The sequence below is a fragment of the Stylophora pistillata genome, chromosome 12 (genome assembly GCF_964205215.1).
Source record: "Stylophora pistillata chromosome 12, jaStyPist1.2, whole genome shotgun sequence".
Taxonomy (NCBI): Eukaryota; Metazoa; Cnidaria; class Anthozoa; order Scleractinia; family Pocilloporidae; genus Stylophora; species Stylophora pistillata.
This window is the reverse complement of record NC_142530.1, coordinates 25641324-25661994: the sequence shown is the minus strand read 5'-3', so window position 1 is coordinate 25661994 and position 20671 is coordinate 25641324. Positions and strand designations below refer to the sequence as shown.

At 39.1% G+C, this 20671-nt stretch overlaps 1 protein-coding gene across 1 annotated transcript; it reads right to left on the bottom strand.

The window, feature by feature from the left end:
* Positions 1-16634, bottom strand: LOC111320228 (sterol regulatory element-binding protein cleavage-activating protein). The gene is given in 25 exon segments (XM_088741312.1): positions 1-913; positions 1420-1482; positions 1785-1997; positions 2783-2863; positions 3091-3433; positions 3519-3604; positions 4054-4660; positions 5556-5671; positions 6136-6547; positions 7230-7546; positions 7810-8018; positions 8290-8356; positions 8577-8675; positions 8917-9011; positions 9503-9615; positions 9800-9926; positions 10392-10473; positions 10638-10746; positions 11331-11448; positions 11889-11947; positions 12477-12635; positions 13507-13609; positions 13612-13651; positions 15235-15379; positions 16074-16634. Coding segments are annotated over 25 exon segments (4122 nt in total). The 5' UTR covers positions 16250-16634; the 3' UTR covers positions 1-730.
* Positions 16635-20671: the final 4037 nt, after the last annotated feature.

Here is a 20671-nt window from a genome sequence, read left to right as displayed (position 1 = left end):
TCATGTCAGTTTCGTATTTTATTAGAAATAAAAGACTTAAGTTTCAGTTCTTATAAAATAAAACAGAACGAGATCATGGCACATCAATTACCTACAATTAAATTTGGTTAAAGCTAAAATTCATCGGAGACGAAGAGTTGTAAAACATCACGCTTATCATTCCTGTAACAGAATTCTACCATTTAAATTACAATTTAAGAATAGGTATTCTTTTAAATATCCAGCACGTTGATGCTGTTTTTTAGAAAACATAATATATCGCTGCCCATCAAACATAGAAAATAATTTGTTTTTACCGTTTTGAAACATTGAAAAAGTTCACGAACCTCTACAGCGATCTATGAAGTTATTTCAGCGAGGTGCTACGACTTCATTTTCAGGAAATAAATTACACAGTTCCGGGAATTTCGAGTGAAAGTATTTGTCTTGAAAAATGAATAACTGAGAGCTCTTTAAATTTCTCATCTCCTATTAATATTTCCTAACATAGCACTAAAATTATCCCGTGTAGGAAATGTAACCACACTATGTCTACCTTGGCATCAGTTCTGCAAATTGTTATACTAAAATACTGGCAAAAAAGGACAGGTTTGAATCAAATTATTTGGCTAATTTCTGAGACACTTGGTACATCAAAATTCTTGGCCTGGCATATTTTATTACTTGTAAAATGTGTCACACTGTTCAACTTACTACCTAAATAAATTTTCGCTACCTTAATTGCTTCATTCTATTTAGCCTTGTCCATCACTGCAGGAAACTTAACAATTTTCAGTTCCTTTCCGAAATCACATACGACAGTTGCATGTTCACACACATTCACGAAACGAACGAACACGGAAGTGTCATCGTTTCCTAGCAGAACCGTTTTCACACGTCTCCCGGTCAACACGTCCCAAACTGAGATGTGTCCCTTGAAGAAGAAAATAAATCAGGTTTTTAAGAAAACATCGACCCTCTACCCCCTAAATCAGTATGCATATTCTCTATAGTCTGTACATATTATAAGTTAATAAAGGGGGTAAGGTTCTAAAGAAACTGTGGCGCTGCGTTGGTGGGGGTAACAAGGTAATTTGGTAATATCAACTGAGTTGAAATTGTAAATTGGCCACCGTAAAGAGTAAAAAAGCTGACGTTTCGAGCGTAAGCACCTCGTCAGAGCGAATGATTGTTACCTTTCCTTCGCTCTGACGAAGGGCTAACGCTCGAAACGTCACCCTTTTAACCCTTTACGATGGCCAATTTACAATTTCAACTCAGTTGATATTACCAAATTACCATATTATAAGTTGCTGACCAAGTGATTTAGGAGTGATATTGTTTGAAGAAATTAGATGCTAGTCACTATTAAGGGTTAAGGGGTGTTAATAACAAAGTAAGTTGCTATGATATAACAACATTGAGGAATTTTTTACCAACCTGACCACCGGTGATGAACAGAGTTCGCGACATCATAACTACGTTCGAGCAGAGATCTGGAAACTAGAAAGGAAACAAAATATTCAATATCTTTAATTGTGTGCTTTTGTACAACTTCCAAACATCCATCTCTTATGTGGAAATTGTTACCTTTCGCGAAAGAAAGAGGCGTATGGAAAATAGATCTTTTCTGGAGTGTCTGAACAAGATGGGTGCTATGATGGGAACCTTGTATACGTACATCCCCTGACAAAACACGAGCTGCACATTTTGCTTCAAGTTCTTATTGCATCATTGATCAGATCCTGTTATTTTCAATTTTTGGTTCTTTGGCATTCTTTAGGAAGCCTTTATCTCTACCTTACCTGCTTCAGACGATGCAGACACTCGCCGCGCGCCCGGTCCCAAATGCATAACACGCTCTCCAGGCTCACACTGAGCAAGTGTTCAGCTGTACACGTGACAGCGGTCACGGACTTAACATGGCCCCGCAGGTGCTGCAGGCACTCACCGCTGATCACATCCCACACGCGCACACCACCATTGGCAGCACCGCTGATCACTTGACGATTGTTGGTCTGGAAAAAGAAACATTTATAACTTCAGTTCAAGTCTAAGCGCTTGATATATTTTAACCTCCTACGAGAAATGCATGCCCGCAGTTTACTCCAAAGGGTGGCTTATTATACCGTTTGTTTGACTAAATTTCCCTTGCTGCTAAGTAACTTGAATCCTGGTTTCAATGGTCAATTAAAATCACGAACATAGATGATCTCTGATGCTAAATAGCATGCAAGAATTGATAACAGTTCTTTTTCATTATTATTTTGTTTGTGGAAAGCTCCTGACCAGCTTTGTCTAAACAAGAGCTACACCTTCAACCCTTAGTAGTGTCTTTCTCAAGAATGACTCACTCAAGTTTTTCCAAATCTAATGTGATAAATACTGAGTAAACATTTCGGAGAAAAAATTCTTAAGAAAACGGGTCAAGTGGCCAAATCACTGAAGCGCGAAGTGACAGGGAGGTGTTGCTCCTTCACTTCGAAGGGATTCTAATCCACCACAGTTAACCTCTCTGCCTCACCCCCTCCTCCCTACCTCACCCCCTCCTCCCTGCCTCACCCCTCCTCCCTGCCTCACCCCATCCTCCCTACCTCACCCCCTCCTCCCTGCCTTGCCCCCTCCTCCCCGCTTCGCCCCCTCCTCCCTTCCTCGCCCCCTCCCTCCCTGCCTCGCGCCCTCCTCCCTGCCTCACCCCCTCCTCCCTTCCTCCCACCCACACCAGCGGTCATGGCAGTTCAATGGGATGCAACTTTACTCCTGGGTGGAGAGGAGTGCAGCACAGAAATGACAATTTCCTTACCGTATCAACAGCGAGAGTACTGATGCTGTCTGCATGGCCGTGTAATGTGTAAACACAAACACATTCGTCAGTGCGAAACACCTACAAAAAAACAAACTGTTCAATTTTCGCACACCGTAGTATGTGCATTTCATCTGACTTGCAATCAGATTTGTAGCAGTCACCTATCTGTCAAAATTTCGAATAAACGTTTGAACTAGAGTTCTTTTTTAAGGCAGAGGGACTGGCTACACAATGAAAGAGCCCAACTTCCCTGTTCCTTAATGCAAAGATAACCAGCTGTTAAACGCAACACAGAGTCTACAAACCTTGAGTGTTCTGTCGTGACTTCCAGTTATGACCCGACCTGCCATGACACCCAACACACAAATAGGCTGATGGTGAGCCCTAAGTTTGTGACTAATCCTGCACAGCGGAGACTCCGGTGAAGGATACGCGTGTAAGCCATTGACGCCAATTGACGTAGGATCTCTACTTTGTGCTACCACCGGAACGTCGCCTGATTTGGTATTTAATTTTCGGGTAGTCCTTGGAGAGGAACGCTTTATTGGGGAGCTCTCCAAAAGGGGCACGTTTAAGTCGGCTCTGCAGGGAGTTCCGAGAGTCAATAACTCTAAAGTGCCATCCAAACGGGCCGCAACAATCTGTGGACTGAAACAGATGGGAAGAAGCAACTGAAGTTAGATATTCATACTGTGCAATCGTTTGCGTGAGACACATTTTCTATTTACATTACCTTCCGAGTAAAAAGCTGAGTTTTGTCACGCCAATGTTACCCTCGCGTGAAACACAAATCTGCGTTCCAGATAGCAAACTCCATATCTGAAAACCGATAATAACAAAAAAATAAAAAATAAAGACGAAGCATACGGAACATTTTAATTATTTAAACCTTAATAACATGGTATTTAAACAAAGTTTAGCCGTTGTTTTACAAAACCGCGTTCTAAACTGTCTTGAATTTAGCTGAATCTTTTATCTGAAAAATTATTTTTGTGAACAGTGTCAAGTAAACCGAAAGCTACCAGTGGAAGGAAGGACATTTATTAAATGGAAACAACACTCTTAAAGATAATACGTAAGGCCCACTTCTTGCGTAAAACCGCGGTTTGGGTTCGACCTCGTCTTAACAACCCGGCCAATGAGTTTCGTTGGATCTAGGGTGACCTGACCATTATCAGGGGGACATACAACAAGAAAATTAGTAAAAAATATATTCAAATAATTATTAAAATGATGATATTGAAACAAATTTAACTGCTTAAAGATACCTCGATTGTTCCATCACTACAGCCGATTATCATCAAATCATCTTTACAATCAACACACCACACCGAGGCTCCGTTAGATCGGTCGTCATGGTAACTATCACTCTGCACGTGCACCTCAATTTTGACTTGTTCATCGCACGATCCTTCAGAACTCGATAGCCATCCAACATCATCTCCATCGGCGCTCGACCACGAACCGGCGAAGGAACCCCTGGAACTCACTCGTGATGGCCACAAGGAAATGTCCACGTCGGTAGCGTATTTGCTGAAGTCGTACCCTGTTGATTTTGGACTCCCACTTGAAACATGCGATGGGTCCTGCGAATATTCGTAATTTTCAACCTCGTTTTCTCCAGGTTTCGCTTCATGTATTGTTAAATACCGTACCCCATCTCTTGTCTCGGCACCATTTCCATCCGTAGTAAAGGGGCGAGAGGTCGCACATTCGAAGTCCGATGGAGGCCTGGGGCTGACATGCGCATTAGAAGCAAATACGTTGTCTATAGACCGGTGTGTTGTGTAACAACTGTCTGCATCAACAATCCACCTCTGCTTTGACTTCTTTCGCTTTGGTTTCAGCTTGGGCGAGGCATCTGGTTGAAATGGACTGCGAAAAAATATGAATTTTTTCAACTATTCCTTTCGAAAGGAATCGGCTCTGGAACTGACCAGCAATGCCTTAGTGCTAGATTATGACCTTCCACTCTCTATAATAACTTAATTGCCGCTAATGTAACTTTTAAAAACATTAGAGAAGATGTTTTTCGTCTCGTCACGAGCGTGGGACAAAGGAAGAAATTCATCACTGAGCCACCGAGACTCTTTTGGCCATTGCAGAAACGTGAGAGGACTGGGAAAGAGTGTGGTTGTTTTCCGTTTGTTTGAAAAACTAAGACATTCAAATGAAAGATCAACTAAATTTGAGAGTCTTAAGCAAGAATAGAAGTATTTAGAGGAGGAAAATGGCAAAATGACAGCTTTTCAAATATCACCCAAAATAGAGAGTTTGTATGGATTGGGTACATGGGTAGACAGGGCAAAAGATTTTAAGGGTTTGTATGGAATTTTTGCAACTTTTGCAAGGCTCCAATTTGGACACTTTTCCGCTGAAAACTCTCAAACTTAGCTGGGTAGCTTTTCATTCAGTAAAAATTCAGTTGAAATGTTTAGATTTTAAATGTAATCAATATAAGGAACTCGTCCCAGTCCTCTCACGTTTCTGCAATGGCCTATGCATGTCATATATGAACTTTGCAATGGGCCTTGCTCACCACGCACAAGGAGAAACGAAGTCTCTTAACCGCATTACCCCTTTTACTACCAAGATCTCAAAATAAGTTCGCTTTAATGTGTTCCATACATTTCTTACAATTTTAGCTCTGAGGATTTGGTGTGAATGGTGTCTGATGAAACAATGTCTGGCCGCCGTGTTTTTTTTTTTCCCTCCAAATTCCTTTTTCTTCGAAAAAGAGTTCAAAGTGAAAGTTTCAAAGTAAACTGACCTCCTTCTGTTCATAACTCTTAAACAATCACCGGTAGCGATGTCCCAAACACATATCTGGCCACTTAGACAAACACTGACGATGGATGATACTGTGCATTTTAAATGCTCCACGTTCTACAGCCAAACCATAAAAAGAGAAAGTAACATTGATGAGGACCAAGAGAAAGTTTCAATGATGATTGCGAAGAGGATGAGGAAAAGGATGAAGATCGCAATAAGTTAACGACGATGACAAAAATTACGATAACGACAACATTAATGGTAATAATGATACAAAAATGATTACGGTAATATAGAAAATGATTGATATTTTGACGAAATTCGTCTTAAATTAATAATTTTAATTTTCAATTAATAAAAATTTAATAATTAATTTTAATAATTTAATTTTTTTTTAGAGGCATTTTTGGTTCGCTCGGATTAAGCCCAAGGCATTGGCCGTCGTGCTCCGCAGTTCGCAAGTATTAGATTAATATCCGCTCGCAAATGAGTCGGCGTTTGAACCGAGTCTTCTAGTGGTTTCATTCTACCATACCACAATAACAGAGAGGAACGCCATGTTTGCACGCTCCACATACCTGTGTGTGCCCTCTAAGAGTGATGGGAACGCACTCCACCAGTGCATCACATTGGTGGCCTCTCCCTCTCCTCCCTTGTCGTGAACTGGGGTTGACTTGAAGATCATTCAGAAATTTACACACAAAGAAGAGAATTATCATGACGACTACACCAAGTACCATACACGAAAGAGCGTTGTGGTAATACCTCGCATCTCGAATGTCCTCATCAGCTACGGAGCCTCCCGCGGAATTTCCGGGGGGTGTCTCCTGTGCTCCGTCGAAAGATTGATGGAGTTTTCCTGTCCCATCTACTGATGAGAAGCTTTGACTGCCAGCTGACAGTGGGTCACCTTCCATAGTCAGGTCAGTAACAAAAATGTCCGTATCGATGTTCACGCCCAAATGAACGTGCGGTAAGACTGTCACATACCTAAACAGAACACAAGTAAGTAACGAGTTAGATTGTTTTTGCGGTCACATAATGGTGTGTGAAACCCCGCTATGGTAAGTTAAGTAATTCAATTCAATTTTATTCTAGTCTAATGTAATCACGGCATTTCATAGATCACAAACCCTCGATTTTTTTTTCATCAAAGGGGTCGAGGTTCTTGTTTAGACTAATTTCCCTACCCAACATCTTACATCACTGTGGTTACGGTCACGATCACACGTAAACAGAATAAAAAGAAAGTAAATTTTGAACTCTTGGCGAAACAATCCTAACGGAAGGTTAAGGGTTCGATTCCTCTCGGGGAAGTTAAGACTTTTCATTGTTTTGCAGTCAAGAAAAAACGTCTTAAATCAGTATTTTCTGGGCCAGATGATAATTGAAAAGAGAAATAGAGTTGAATTTGGCTGTTGCATATTCATGAAGTGACTCTCCTCGGCTACAGCTTCCAGGTCGAATTTTGATTTAGTTTGTCGGTTTTTGTGGAGTGAGGAAATCTGAAGAACCCAGAGAAAACCATTGGAGTAAGAAAGAGGAAAAAACAAACTAAACCTTCATGTAACGCAGGGTCCGGGGAACAGACCCAAGCAAAAGCGGTGGGACGCACATGCACTCTCACCACTGCATACCAAATCTGTTTTATGAAGTTAAAATCTATCTTTACCTGCCTAGGAGACTTATGTTGTAGTAACTTAACACCTGAGGCCAATGCCGTTGATAAAGACCTCTCCATAACTCTACTGATGGAGACTTAAAAGAAAACCCTGGTCTTTTCTTTCCGTTGCCTTTCCATCCTGACAAATTACCACTCTCGTCCACTCCCTCGAGGAATCTTGTCTTGCTTTCTTTGTAATCTAACCATGAATCGTTGATGTTTATATATTTGTCTGAATTTACTGACGTTTGGGCATCTCGGGAGGTATCCACTGATTCTGATCCCGGAGACTTCAAGATGTACACAAAGTAGCAAATAAAGCATACCTACACGTATGGGGGTTAGATAAAACAGAAGGATTAAGAAAACTAGATTTTACAAACTAAGAAAAACTTTAACGATTTATGCGTATAAATGTTTGTCTTTAAAGCAGGAAGGAATATTTGGAATTTTGGAAGATTGCTACACGCACAAAAGAGAAATGTTTAAACTTTTTTAAACACAAAATTCATGTTCATCTCGGAGTCCTACTTCTGCCCACTTCTGCAGCTCGCTAAGCAGTTAAAATAGTAGAACCCGTTTGTCTTACCATACACGCTTTCTGTACTATTCTCGTTCTTGCCCAAAAGTATGCAAAATTAAGCCTCTTGGGTAATCTCCTAGAGAAGACAGGGCACTTCCTTGGGGTGTCACCCTGATTATTCACTGACGACTGCGGCAGGGGAGGTAACAAACCAAAAAACTGCACTCGTTGTGCAGATTGAGGGGAGCCTGGCACTGGTGACGGAGGAGTTTGTGCTGACGTCAGAGGATGAAAGAAAAGAAAATATCAGAATGAACAAATATTGATATGATTTAGACCGATTCTAAATTATTTAGAATCATATGATTTAAAAGTGTCTCAACCAAGAAAAAATTTGACCCTTAACATAATCATATGGATGCGACTGCCACTTCATATACCATGGTAGAAAAGCCACTAAAAGCTATCGAATTCCATTATTCAATGACCTATTTACACTTTTGTTTTTATTTTTCGTTCTTTTAAATTCTGGTTTAAATAACTTACCCTGGTGCGATCCATCTGACAGACTCCTTTGCCTGACCTGTACTGGCTGCCTCTGAAGATCCGAAAGCTAGCGAAACAGATACAAAAATGAACCGTTATATAGCATCTAAATTCTCAACTGCCAAGATATTCAAAACAGCACACCGAAATGCACTTGTCATTTGACAATTTAACAGATTTTCATTGAGGTAAGTTTTGTTTCAACCGAGACAACGTAATTTTAGAGGGAGGGGGGGGGGTGTATGTAGAACAAACGTAGAAATGTAAGCAGTGCATCCTGAATGTACCTCCATTCTCCTGATGTCTATGGAAAGAACTGTAACAAACAGAACCATCTGAAGAAAGAAGTCTGACAGCAGGCATACCATGGCAAAAAAACAAAACTCCTGAAATCACAAAGAAAAAGCATACAGAACAAGAAGATTCAATTTGTTAATTTTGGCACTCGTTACTCTTGCCATTTTTCACGGGCACTCGTCTCTCTTGTTCTGTTCTCTACCAACGATCGTAACAAGTCAGAGCAAAAAAAAAAAGGGAATTTGAGGAGATAACTGGACAAATGAAAAGAGAGATAGAGATACATACACAAAGTGAGCAAATTTGAAAGAAAATTGAAAAAGCTGGTACCTGCACAGCCGGGACAAAGGTGAAAAAGCCAGTACACAAAATGATCATCTCTGTTAAAAGATTTTTTACAATATACCAGCCTTCTCTGCTAAGCCCTGCAAAGTGATAAAAATATGAAAACGTTGGATGACTGACAAACACACACACAAGTCCATTACTAAGTTTATATGCAACAAGCCCCTGGCAACAAGCCCCTGGCAACAAGCCCCTGGCATACTATTAGGATCAGTAGTGTACAGGACTTTTGTCACATATCTGTGTTTATCGCTTGAGACAAATATAAGGGTGGGCTGACCACAAAACTCACTATACTTCTATTCACCAATAGGGCCGGGCACTGGGAAAATTGACCGGCTGTGAGGACGGACTTGCCCACCTGGTTTGATTCCTCATTGGAAACTCAGATTTTCCTCCTTTTTTCACCTTCTTCTAACAACAATGAATAGCATTATTTCTTGATTGATGTAATTTTTTTGCATCATGAAACATTCATGGTCTTTCCCAAGAAATTTGAGACTCAAGATTGTATCAAATCGATCATAAAATCTTGGATATGAAGTTTTGCTCTTTGGACATGACTTAATACCTTGAGCCACTCTTATCTTGACCTCCAAGTCCACTGGAGTTGAAACAACAGACTTTGTTATCACCAGGATGTTCTCAACACCAACCACAATCACAAGATATGGGAAAATCTCACTGTGCAAGTCAAGAAATGGAAAATATCATCAATACATCATATGTGAAAAATAGGTATGGAGGTAGCCACGAAGATTAAATTGGTTGAAGGGTAGTTAAACTAAATGTCTGCATTACTTAAATGTCTAAGGGAGATTTGACATGATTTCACCTGTTCAAATAAAACTCATGTTCATGCTTCTACCTGCTATCTAGAGTGGTAACAAGGCCAAAGAAAGAACACAGTCCAGAGGCCATGATAAGGGAGGCTATCACACAAATCACTGCACTGAATGCCAAGCCCCATTTACTTTTCACCATCTCTATCTTTCCTGTAACAAAGCATATAATTATTTAGGACTTAAAAAAGATTAAGTGGGTTCTTGAAAAACTGATTACCCATAGGCTGGGGTAAAAATTTCACATTAAAATACATATCTGGTGCATTCAGGTATCATATTTTCTTGTAATCCGAAATTCACTATAAATTATGGCAGTGAGATTTCTTACACTCAAGCTCCTCTTGAAAGGAACTGTGTCATTCTTCTGGTAATGACTCCCTGGCCACCTAAGGGTACATGCACATAACAGCACAGGCAACTTACCAATAATGCCTTGTTGAGACAGACTCAAACAAAAATGTAAAGGAATATCCAAGGGATACAATGATCTCCTTTACCAACAGTTGCAGATTCCTCATCCACTTACATGTGAGGACAACTAAACAACGATTTCCACCAATGAGGAAAATAATATTGAAATAGACCTTAAAAAATTATTGCTAATTTTCAACTTACCAACAGAAAATGCCAAATACAGAAATACAATGAAATATGTAACACAAAGTGGAGCAAGCTCGAGTAATTCTCTGTCCTCACCCTGGGGAGTAGAAAAAAAATCAGAAAAACATTATAGAAGCTTGAAAGTAGAGGAAACACCAATAACAAATAAAATAAGTTATAAAAACCAATCAGAATGTAGAGTTCACTAACATGCATATCATAACATAAAACAGTTTTATTTGAGAATTTCAGGATTGTTACCTTGTAGTATATGTGCACAATGTTATCTTTGTTGACATTTTCATCTTTTTCATTAGCAGATGCCAGAGGAAAGTCCTTCTTCAACTCTTTGCTCAGTCCATCAATGTACCTGAAGTGAAAGAACCAACGCTAAAAGCTTCAAGAAAAAAGTTTCTCTCAGGCCTTGTTTACATGAAGGTGGGTGACTCCAAGTATTAGGCGAGGCTACCCACCAAGCTGAGGTTGAAAAATAGCCTGCATTTACTTACAATATTACAACCCCTGAATCCGATGTGAAGTTGTTGACGTGTTTGCAAATGTAACATGAATGCAACCCCCCTTAAGCGGGTTACCCCATTATAAGATGCGTACATGGAAAAATTACATCCCTAGCCGATGGGATTTCCCTTACTGGCAGACCAGGCAACCTGTCTAGATGGGTTACCCTACCTATCATGTGAACATGATTACGATAAAATAAGAGATATATAGACAGGTGGGTTACCCCACCTAGGCTGGTTATCTCACCTACCTGGGGTCCCCCACCTCCATGAAAACAGGCCCTTGATGGCACATTTATGATATACCAGTTTGAACCTTAGCTTAACAGTCACATGATTCCTTCCATTCTCTAAATGAACTCTTCCAGTTGGTGGTGATTTTTTTCTTTTTTAAGCTCCAGTGTAATTAAGTCTAGATAATTATTGCCTTTACCTTGAGTTGTGTGATGACATCACAAGTGTAACTCCATACTGGATGACATGATTTGGTCCATCTGCCTTCATACTGGGAAAGATTCCAGTTTGCTTGATTGGCAAACCAAGTATGTACTCTGTAACGGTGTAGAGTGGAATATTAATCTCATCAACATTTGTAAGCTTACAGTCCAGTTAAGCATTCCAGTAAATGTTACACATCTGCCTCATAGGGGTATTGCCTGTCCCCCTCCATCTGGGAGTTCCAGTTTTATTACATTCACTAAAGGCTAAAATTTTGCCTTGTGGCCCATCTTCCTCCAAGATTTTCCGATAACCTCACTTTGACTTGGGATGAAAATGCTCTAGAACTCCAAATATACTGACACGTTGCATACAAATTCAAGCAAATACATTGTGCAGTGCTCAATATTAGAACAAAGTCATTACCATATGTTGTCTGATTGAGTAATTCCTTGAGGTTCAGAGAGATGATATAAATGACTTAATGTAACCTTAAAAGAGCTAATTTATAGTTGGTACCAGAGCAAATGCTAAACTTATTTCTAAATCTAACCTTTTAGGCCAGTGTTAAATGGATACAAGTCATCTAGTACTGAAGCATCTTGATCAAATCTTAAAAAAGAATAGGGAATAACATGCTCAGTCTAGTATTTAAACAGTTAAACAAATGCACAAGTTGAAGTGGTGGCAACAGTTATCAAAATGAATGTAATACAAATGTTGTCATCATTATTTGATGCAACCTTTCCTTCTTTTTCACTGCTTGTGCCAGTATCATGTGTGACATTCAACAAACTGCCTTTGCAATGGACCACTTAAGTGTGATGCAATGTACATGCACAATTGAACTGTATTTTGCTGCAAACAATATTCTGTTCATAACAGTTGTGTTTACACTCGGCTATGAAGAATGGCACATTGCTTTCATTAAAGCTTTCAGAGGCTGATTTTTTCAAAATGATACTGAGCTCAACTGTTTGTTTGTTACAAAACAGTAACTGATCTTAATTAATACAAGATAATCTGCCAGCATCTCACAGATCTTACTCACTTACTCTGCTGATGCTATGCACATCCCAAAGTTTCCTTAGCTTCATCCAATGATCGATGAGTCAACAGAGGATTGTTAGCTCTTTCTCACCTTTCACGGCTCCTGTTCCACAGATTTGCCGGAGACAGCAACAAACACCCTTTTGTTGGAAGGTATTTTTGGTCATTTATTCCAAGGCCAGAAAACTGTGAAATGCTTGGACCTGAACTCACTTGTAAACACACATCATTCAGTTTTACAGAACGACTTCTGAGGAAAAGGAAAACATTTACAAATAAAAATAAAAGCATTTCGGTAAAAAGGTCATGGCAGCAGTGTAATCTTTACGTATATGTGCACGATCCTTCGCAGTAAAGCACTATTTAAGCAATAGTGAAAATCAGACCTGAAAAAAATTCAGGCCTGTACGGGATTCGAACTACTGACCTCTGCGATACTAGTGCAGCGGCGCTCTACCAATTGAGCTAACAAACCAACTGGGAGCAGGCCATCAAATTAATTCGACATAAACCCGTAGATGATAAATCAAACAACAAACATATGAAATACATATATATGAACTGCGGTTATGAAACGTATATGTGCACGATCCTTCGCAGTAAAGCACTATTTAAGCAATAGCGAAAATCAGACCTGAAAAAAATTCAGGCCTGTGCGGGATTCGAACCACTGACCTCTGCGATACTAGTGCAGCGGCGCTCTACCAATTGAGCTAACAAGCCAACTGGGAGCAGGCCATCAAATTAATTCGACATAAACCCGTAGATGATAAATCAAACAACAAACATATAAAATACATATATATGAACTGCAGTTATGAAACGTGTATGTGCACGATCCTTCGCAGTAAAGCACTATTTAAGCAATAGCGAAAATCAGACCTGAAAAAAATTCAGGCCTGTACGGGATTCGAACCACTGACCTCTGCGATACTAGTGCAGCGCTCTACCAATTGAGCTAACAAGCCAACTGGGAGCAGGCCATCAAATTAATTTGATATAAACCCGTAGATGATAAATCAAACAACAAACATATGAAATACATATGTATGCAAGTGTACTCTTTTTCAGTAGGTCCATGAATTCTGTTCTTGGTAATGGCAGCAGTAGTAAAATCGTACCTGTCCTGATACTGGAAATCATTGATGTGCTTTGTGATGTTAAAGGCAGGTTTGAGTGCTTCCTTGATCACCAAGCTACTCTGAAGATGTGGTCTCCAAGGATTAGTATAAACTGCTGTATATACAACACTGGATCTCCTACAAACTGCAAGCAGGTACAAACCACCATCAAATACATGTAAAACAATTGTAAAATGCAAGGCCATAGTAGACTATTGTCTTAACATGTATAATAATCAATGTGCTCATTTTAAAATGGACAGAAAAGTTTCACCCTAAACTCCCAAAGGTGATTAACTTTAGAGATCTGATTATGAATTCTCCTCTCTAGCTGCTACACATTTCCTTGTAAATTTGTTATGAGAGTTTGGTGTTCAATCAAGGTAACAACTTCTACCTGATAAGTTTGAGTATTCTCATTACCTGTTTGCTGGATCATGTATGGATATTATAGGGAGAAGTTACAGGTTAATCACTTCTGGGAGTTAGAGGGTTAAAGCTTCTCCACTTTTAGTATCCATATATTATCCAGCAAACAGGTAGTAAGAACACATAAACTTATCAGGTAGAAGTTGTAATCTGGATCCAAAGACCAAATTCTCATAACTGATTTACAAGGAAATGTGTAGTACCTAGAGAAGAGAATTAACTATCAGATCTTGGTAATTAAAGGATTAAGGAGTTATTAATTTTTTCAGATCTTCATAACATAATATATTAACATGTATTAGTATAATTTCAGAGCTGAGCAAAGAGTTTCCAGCAATCTGATTGGTCGAGCGGTTCCTTATATGGTGCTATATAAACCACTCCACGCGGTTTATATACAATGTTCAACTAAAATGTTAATAAATGTTACTAGAATGTTATGATTTTAGAAATTTCTCTGTTGTTCAGCTCTGAAATTATATTAAAACAATTATTCGCCTCAGGTTCGGTGAATATTGTCGAATAATCCCCGAGACGAAGTCGAGGGGATTATTTGACAATATTCACCTCGCCTTCGGTGAATAGTTGTTAATTCCAAAAAGGTATAATCTGTGATACATGGCCAATTGGGCCATCCATCCTGTTTTGTCACAGAACGTAGAGTACAAGTAGTTGAACTTGTATTCTCATCAACTTGGTGGAGGTAATCCTAAAGTTGACCAATGAAGAGGACAGTAACATTAGGGACTTTAAGCAGTCAGTACGGCAACGCTACAGAAGATGTCGATTAAAAAATGAGTTTCTACTTTTAGTTAGAATTTCGAAAATGGCTGCATGTGTTTACCGTCTCATAGGGCACCAGATCTCAAACTCAACATAATGCATAAAAGTGGCGATGAGGTACAAATGGAAATGAAAATAATTTGCCGCCACAGTCTCGCTTCGCAGACGACGCAAATGTTGGTGATTTCAAGTTGTTGTTTTTCAAACGACGGCTAAGAAATGTACAAAGTTTTAAAATGCACGCGCTGGGCTATTGTTCTGCCAATTAGATCTATTGTTTTTCCATGTTCTCGTTGCCGTAGCTGTCATGGTTTGCTTAAAGTCCCTCTTGATTACCGTTTAGAAAATCAATTAGTGAATTCTGCTCTGCTTCATAGCTGAGATATTTGTCAATATCCATAATCAAAGGGCTAGGAATACCCATAAATAGACAATCACAGGGAACCATCTGTTACTGTTGGATTCAAACATTCACAGAGAAGAAGTAATGATTTACAAGACAGATAATGTTTTTACCCATCTTGGTATTGTATTGTCATTTCCTTGTAAGATCCTTGGTGTTTTACCCTGACTGTCAGAAACATAAACTCCAGATGAACTTAGAGTTATCCACTCAATAGCAGCAGAACCTCCAAATAGTGGTATTGACAGGAGAGGAGCACTATCAAAATTAACACAAGGAATGATGACTTCACAAAGATAACTCTGTATAGTAAACTATTGGATAATTGGAAGAGCGTAATTCATCCATCAAAAGAATGGGATGATGCATGGTTGATCCCCCTCTTTCACCTCAACACAATTAAACCAAACAAACAAACTCCCTCTCTGCTCTTCTCCCCCCCCTCCCCTCCCTTACACACACACACACACACACACACACACACACACACACACACATACACACCCACACACACACCCACACACACACACACACACACACACACACACACACACACACACACACACACACACACACCCATACATGTAAATATACTTGCAATATGTAAGCGTGTAACACATGCAACTGGGAAACAAAATACTGGAAATATTGGAAATATTAAGAGGTTTATCCATTCAAGGATAAAAAAAGTTTATTTAAAAGCCAAATTCTGAAGTAAACCTCTGTTTGATCGACTTTTGTTCTTATAGAAAGGTTCATGAATGTATGTGTGTGGTTTCAGAATACACATCAAAACAATTAAAATAAACATTTTCAACAATTACGTGAATGATCGCAAGTTACTCCAGGTGTCGAATTCAGCTCCACGTACGAAAAAAAAAAGAATTAAGGGGAATCACCCATGCAAATCCCATGCCATGTGATCGGCTATTTATCGTGGTACTCCCCTTACCTGCAAGAGAAAACTACCATCGCAGTAAATACTATGACCAACTTCGGATGTGTGGCACAAAAAAGTCCGTGTTCATAACACAAGCGGGAAATCCAGTCTGCTCCGGTTTCTCTCTCTTCCACCACTTGGGCTTCACTCGATTTTCCGTCGTCGACTGCGATTCCATTTGCGCTCATGTTAACGCAATGTGCAAAAAACTCAGTTGAAATTCCTCCTTCATGCACGATCAACGCCCTTTCTGTCTTTCACTCAATGTTTGTTAAGTTTCCTAACTGAAGAGGAACATCCATGTTTAGCTATATAGTTGCCATGGCTGACACGAGGGTCATCTTCCCACTTCACACTCGCAGTTTTGGTTCGAGTCCTGCCCAAGTTCGGTAAGATCAGGGTTTAACAAATGAAACTCCACAACACACAAATACTGAAACTCCTCTCACTTATCCGTTTGCTGCCATTGCGCTATTCTGGCCGTGATATAACCAGTAAAAATAAAGTGGACTGTTTCAAGTCTAAAATTGGTTTCGACGCCATGTTTGTGCTCCGTGGCATGACCGCTAGCTAGTTTGAATTGCGGTCTCATACACCCTGACCTGGCCTGTTCATGATCATCAACCCCAGCTGATCATGAGATTTATCGCGTGATACCTCACGTGCTGGAATTTGACTTTAATTTTTCCGGTATAAATATACTCTAGACCCAAATGTATACCTTATTAACTCCGGAAGCCACCCTTTACTATTTGTTGTGACTTCAAGCAATGGAAATTGGATTTCCGACCTAAAAATTTCCGACCTAAAAATTTACGGTCTCGGATTTACGATTTTTTATATCTTATGCGACAGTCAAGTTCCGACTTACAATTTTCGACCTCCAGCATCGGTGTCCCGAGCTCCGCACTTCTTCTAACCTGTTCCCAACATGAAATGTGTTATCTTCGGGTTTTTGCGAAAGCTGAGTAATTTGGCGGCCATAGAAGCGGTGGCTAGAAAATGGATCTCTGTGATCTGTCATATCTAAGGGAGTGACAACACAAAAACTTTAGGGTGCGGAAAATTGATGCTAGTTTACACGGTTAAGATATCAAAATGAAAAAAAAAAATAAGCAGGTAAATAAATGAAAAAGATACGAATGAAGAATTTTAATCGAAGAGAAAGCTTGCAATGATAAAAATTCATATAATTTTAATCTAAAACTGTCATAATCACTAAGACTTTTGATTTCGCTTGGAAGAGTATTAAATAGAGACATAGCGTCTACAATAGTTATCCTGTTTGAATTCAGTTAGACAGTGCTATTGAATTCAGTTAGACAGTGAATTCTGCTAAATTGAGTTGGAACAAGCCATCGATTCGTTTTGGGTATCAACAATCATGTTGTGCTTACGGAATTGCGATCATCGGGTTGATTACGACGACAATCAGTTATAGTCTGAGTGAGCCACTCTGCTACTACCATAAATTAAGTCCTAGCTTATACAACTGATCATAGGGAATAAAAAGCTTTAAGTTGATGGTATTCGAAGGAATATTTCCGATAAGATCTCACAAATTTGTGTCCATTTATCATTCTCTGTCTGAGATGTCATATTCTCAGAGTTTTTGTTTTTTGTTTTTTTAGTAAACTTGAGGAGGTTTGAAGAAGTCTGCTCAGCTCTCTGCAAGGGTTTTCCTTCCGGGGCCTACAACTGATATACAAACTGTGCTGAGAATGAGGAGAAAAGACTCGATACTAATCTGAAAAAAGAAAAAAGCACGGGAACAAATTCCATGGTTAACTTCCTAAGTCAGAAATAGACGTATAGGTGGTCATTTTGGACCAAGAGGTCGCACAGTCATTTGTCTTTGCCACAAATGGGACCTATATTCCGTGTGATTTTGAGACGGGATACCACGATATCAGACAACTGCAGGCTTGGTAAGTAAATAAATTATTTAAGATGATCCTTCAGGCCAGTCACAAGCTTATGATCCTATTAAAGTATATTTGATATTCTCTCGGCTTGTCTTGGTGATAATGATGATGATGATAATACTAACAATAACAATGAATGAATGAATGAATGAAAAACTTTATTTAAGTGTCTATGTTTTAGCTATAAGCTAATGGGGGACACTAAATATAAAGATTAAACTCTGGTGCCATATTTAAAACGGTGATAATGCTAATAAGCTATGAATTTGATTACAGTTTTTTCTTTTTTAATAAATAAAATTCGGGTCTACTTCATATGACCTTTCGATGAAAATCAATAAAAGCATTGATCCTTGCAGGTGAGTTGAAACTTAAGAAATTCAGTGCAACAAAGAAGCCCGAAAAAGTCAGAAAATCTAACTATGTTCTTCATAACACACCTTCAGCATTGTTATTCTGGTAAAGAAAGAAATAAAGACTGCGCTATATAACCGGACGTCGCGTGTCTTTTTGCCACTTGGGTGGTGGAAAAAGAACGAGAGCAGAAAAAGAAAAAAGAAAAAAAAAAAAAAAAAACGACAGAAGATAGAACATCACCCATTACTAGACGCAGAAATCCAAACGATGCGTTTCTGGAACATGGAAGAAGTAGCTCGCGATCGCCTTAACAACGCAGCCGAATATACCTCCTATGGCTTGGAGGAGTCGTGTATGTTAGCGGGGATGCAATTTATATGCGTAATGATTCGACTCATTCCTACGCCAGATAACATACTCTGTTCTCTGAGAAACAAGCGAATGAATGAGAAAATAAATATTTAACTGGATTCATCGATAAACACCCCAAATGCCGGAAAACTGAACTGAGGCGTTTTTATGTTTTTTTTTTTAAGGGTCGCGGCACATGATTTTTGTCATGCCCTGATGGAACTATATACATTATGTTCACTTTTGAGTTATGTTAAGATACCACGATGTCAGACTAGTGCAGACTAGGTAATAAATGACTGATTTGGAGATAACTCCAAAGGCCAGACAATGGCTTACGATAATAATATAGCAACTGTTCGAATTCTCTTGGCGAGTCTTTGTGAAAGAGGGTTGGACACACCTCACGATTAAACGCCGGGGGGTACCGATTTCAAGGCTAAAATTTATGCACGTACTGAAGATCATTAGTCTATATTTTATCTGGAAATAGTATTTCGGTTACTAATTGTTCGGAACTGAAGTATGAAAAAAGGAAACTCGTTCAAAAAAAAACTCATATACATAAAATTAAACTTTGTGGTCTTTGGTACGAAAGGGTCGTGGGGCATCAGTTATCTCTACCTCAAACGGGTCTTTATTCAATGTATTTACGCGAAGGAATGTCACGGAACCAGAAAAAAATACAGGTTCGGTTATGAATAAATGAATTGAAGATAATTTCAACGTTCAATCTGCCGCTCTCGATCAGATTAATCAAAAATTTAATTTTTTCTAACGTAGCATACTATGAATCTCGAGCACACCCTTTGGCATCAGGTCTTTCTATTACACCCTGAAGATAAAGAAACAGTCTATTTCCTTTGGCGAGGGTTTCCTCTTGTTCTCTCTCCCTCCCTCTGAAAGGAATGGATGCAAGTAGAAGTAAAAAAAAAAAAAAAAAAAAAAAACATGTCCAAAACAACAGTCATGTGCATTCCATGTGAAAAGATGGTAAAGGAAAAGCAAGGGGTTATGAAAAACGTAAAGAGCTCGTTCTTCGATGGACTGAATTAAAGGAGTAATGAAGATTGCATTGTGCTGGGTGTTTCACGCGCTTGGGACAAAGGAAAAAGTTTGAGTCTTAACGAGGAATCGAACCTCAGTTCTTCGAAATGCTTTGCCACCCATCTGAAATTAATAGTGGACTCGGTCTGGTAAGCCACGTTTTAAACCAGGTTTCATTGAGACACACATCTTGCATACTCGGTTAGACCGTAAGAATCAGCAATGACGAGAGAGACGAACAAATCTTTTCATAGGGATAATAATTGTTCTACAGCAAATCTGAATGATTAGCAATAGTGGTAGAATAATTAAAGACTGGCCTTCATTTTCTTTAATAGAAAACTTCTGAAACAAACTGAAGCCAGGAAAAAAGGAAATGAAGCAAGCGGGGTTCGCACAAGTTTCTGCTTCAACTCTCTTGAACACTTTTAGTGATCAAAGAGTAGATATAAATTCCCGCAGATTATACTTGCTTCTGTTATCTATTGTGAAAAAATAAAGTTTTGTCAGAACATAAAGCTTAAGAAATCTTGCTCGTGTCTTCTCTGCCACTTCGAGTCTAAAAGATGCAATTAGGAACCGTGTGCGTTTATAGATGGAACAATAATTTCATTTACGTTCGTAAACCAGCGCAGAGATTTTTTCTGTTTTCCAGGTCGTTCGTAAATCAGCGCAGATATTTTTTTCTGTTTTCCAAGTCGTTATTAGGAGTATTTTGATAATTTGAAATTTACTGCACTCCGGAAATTTGCAAAATCTGGCACCGTACCATTAATGTCAACTTACGCCATAATCTGCTGAAACTTGGTAAAACTTTTACCAAGTTTCAGCAGATTATAGTGTAAGAAGAAACAACCAAACAATTAGATTTTAAAGCAAAGATCCTGAGCGTAATCTCATAATCCTTTCCGTAACCTTAGGCTTGCTTAA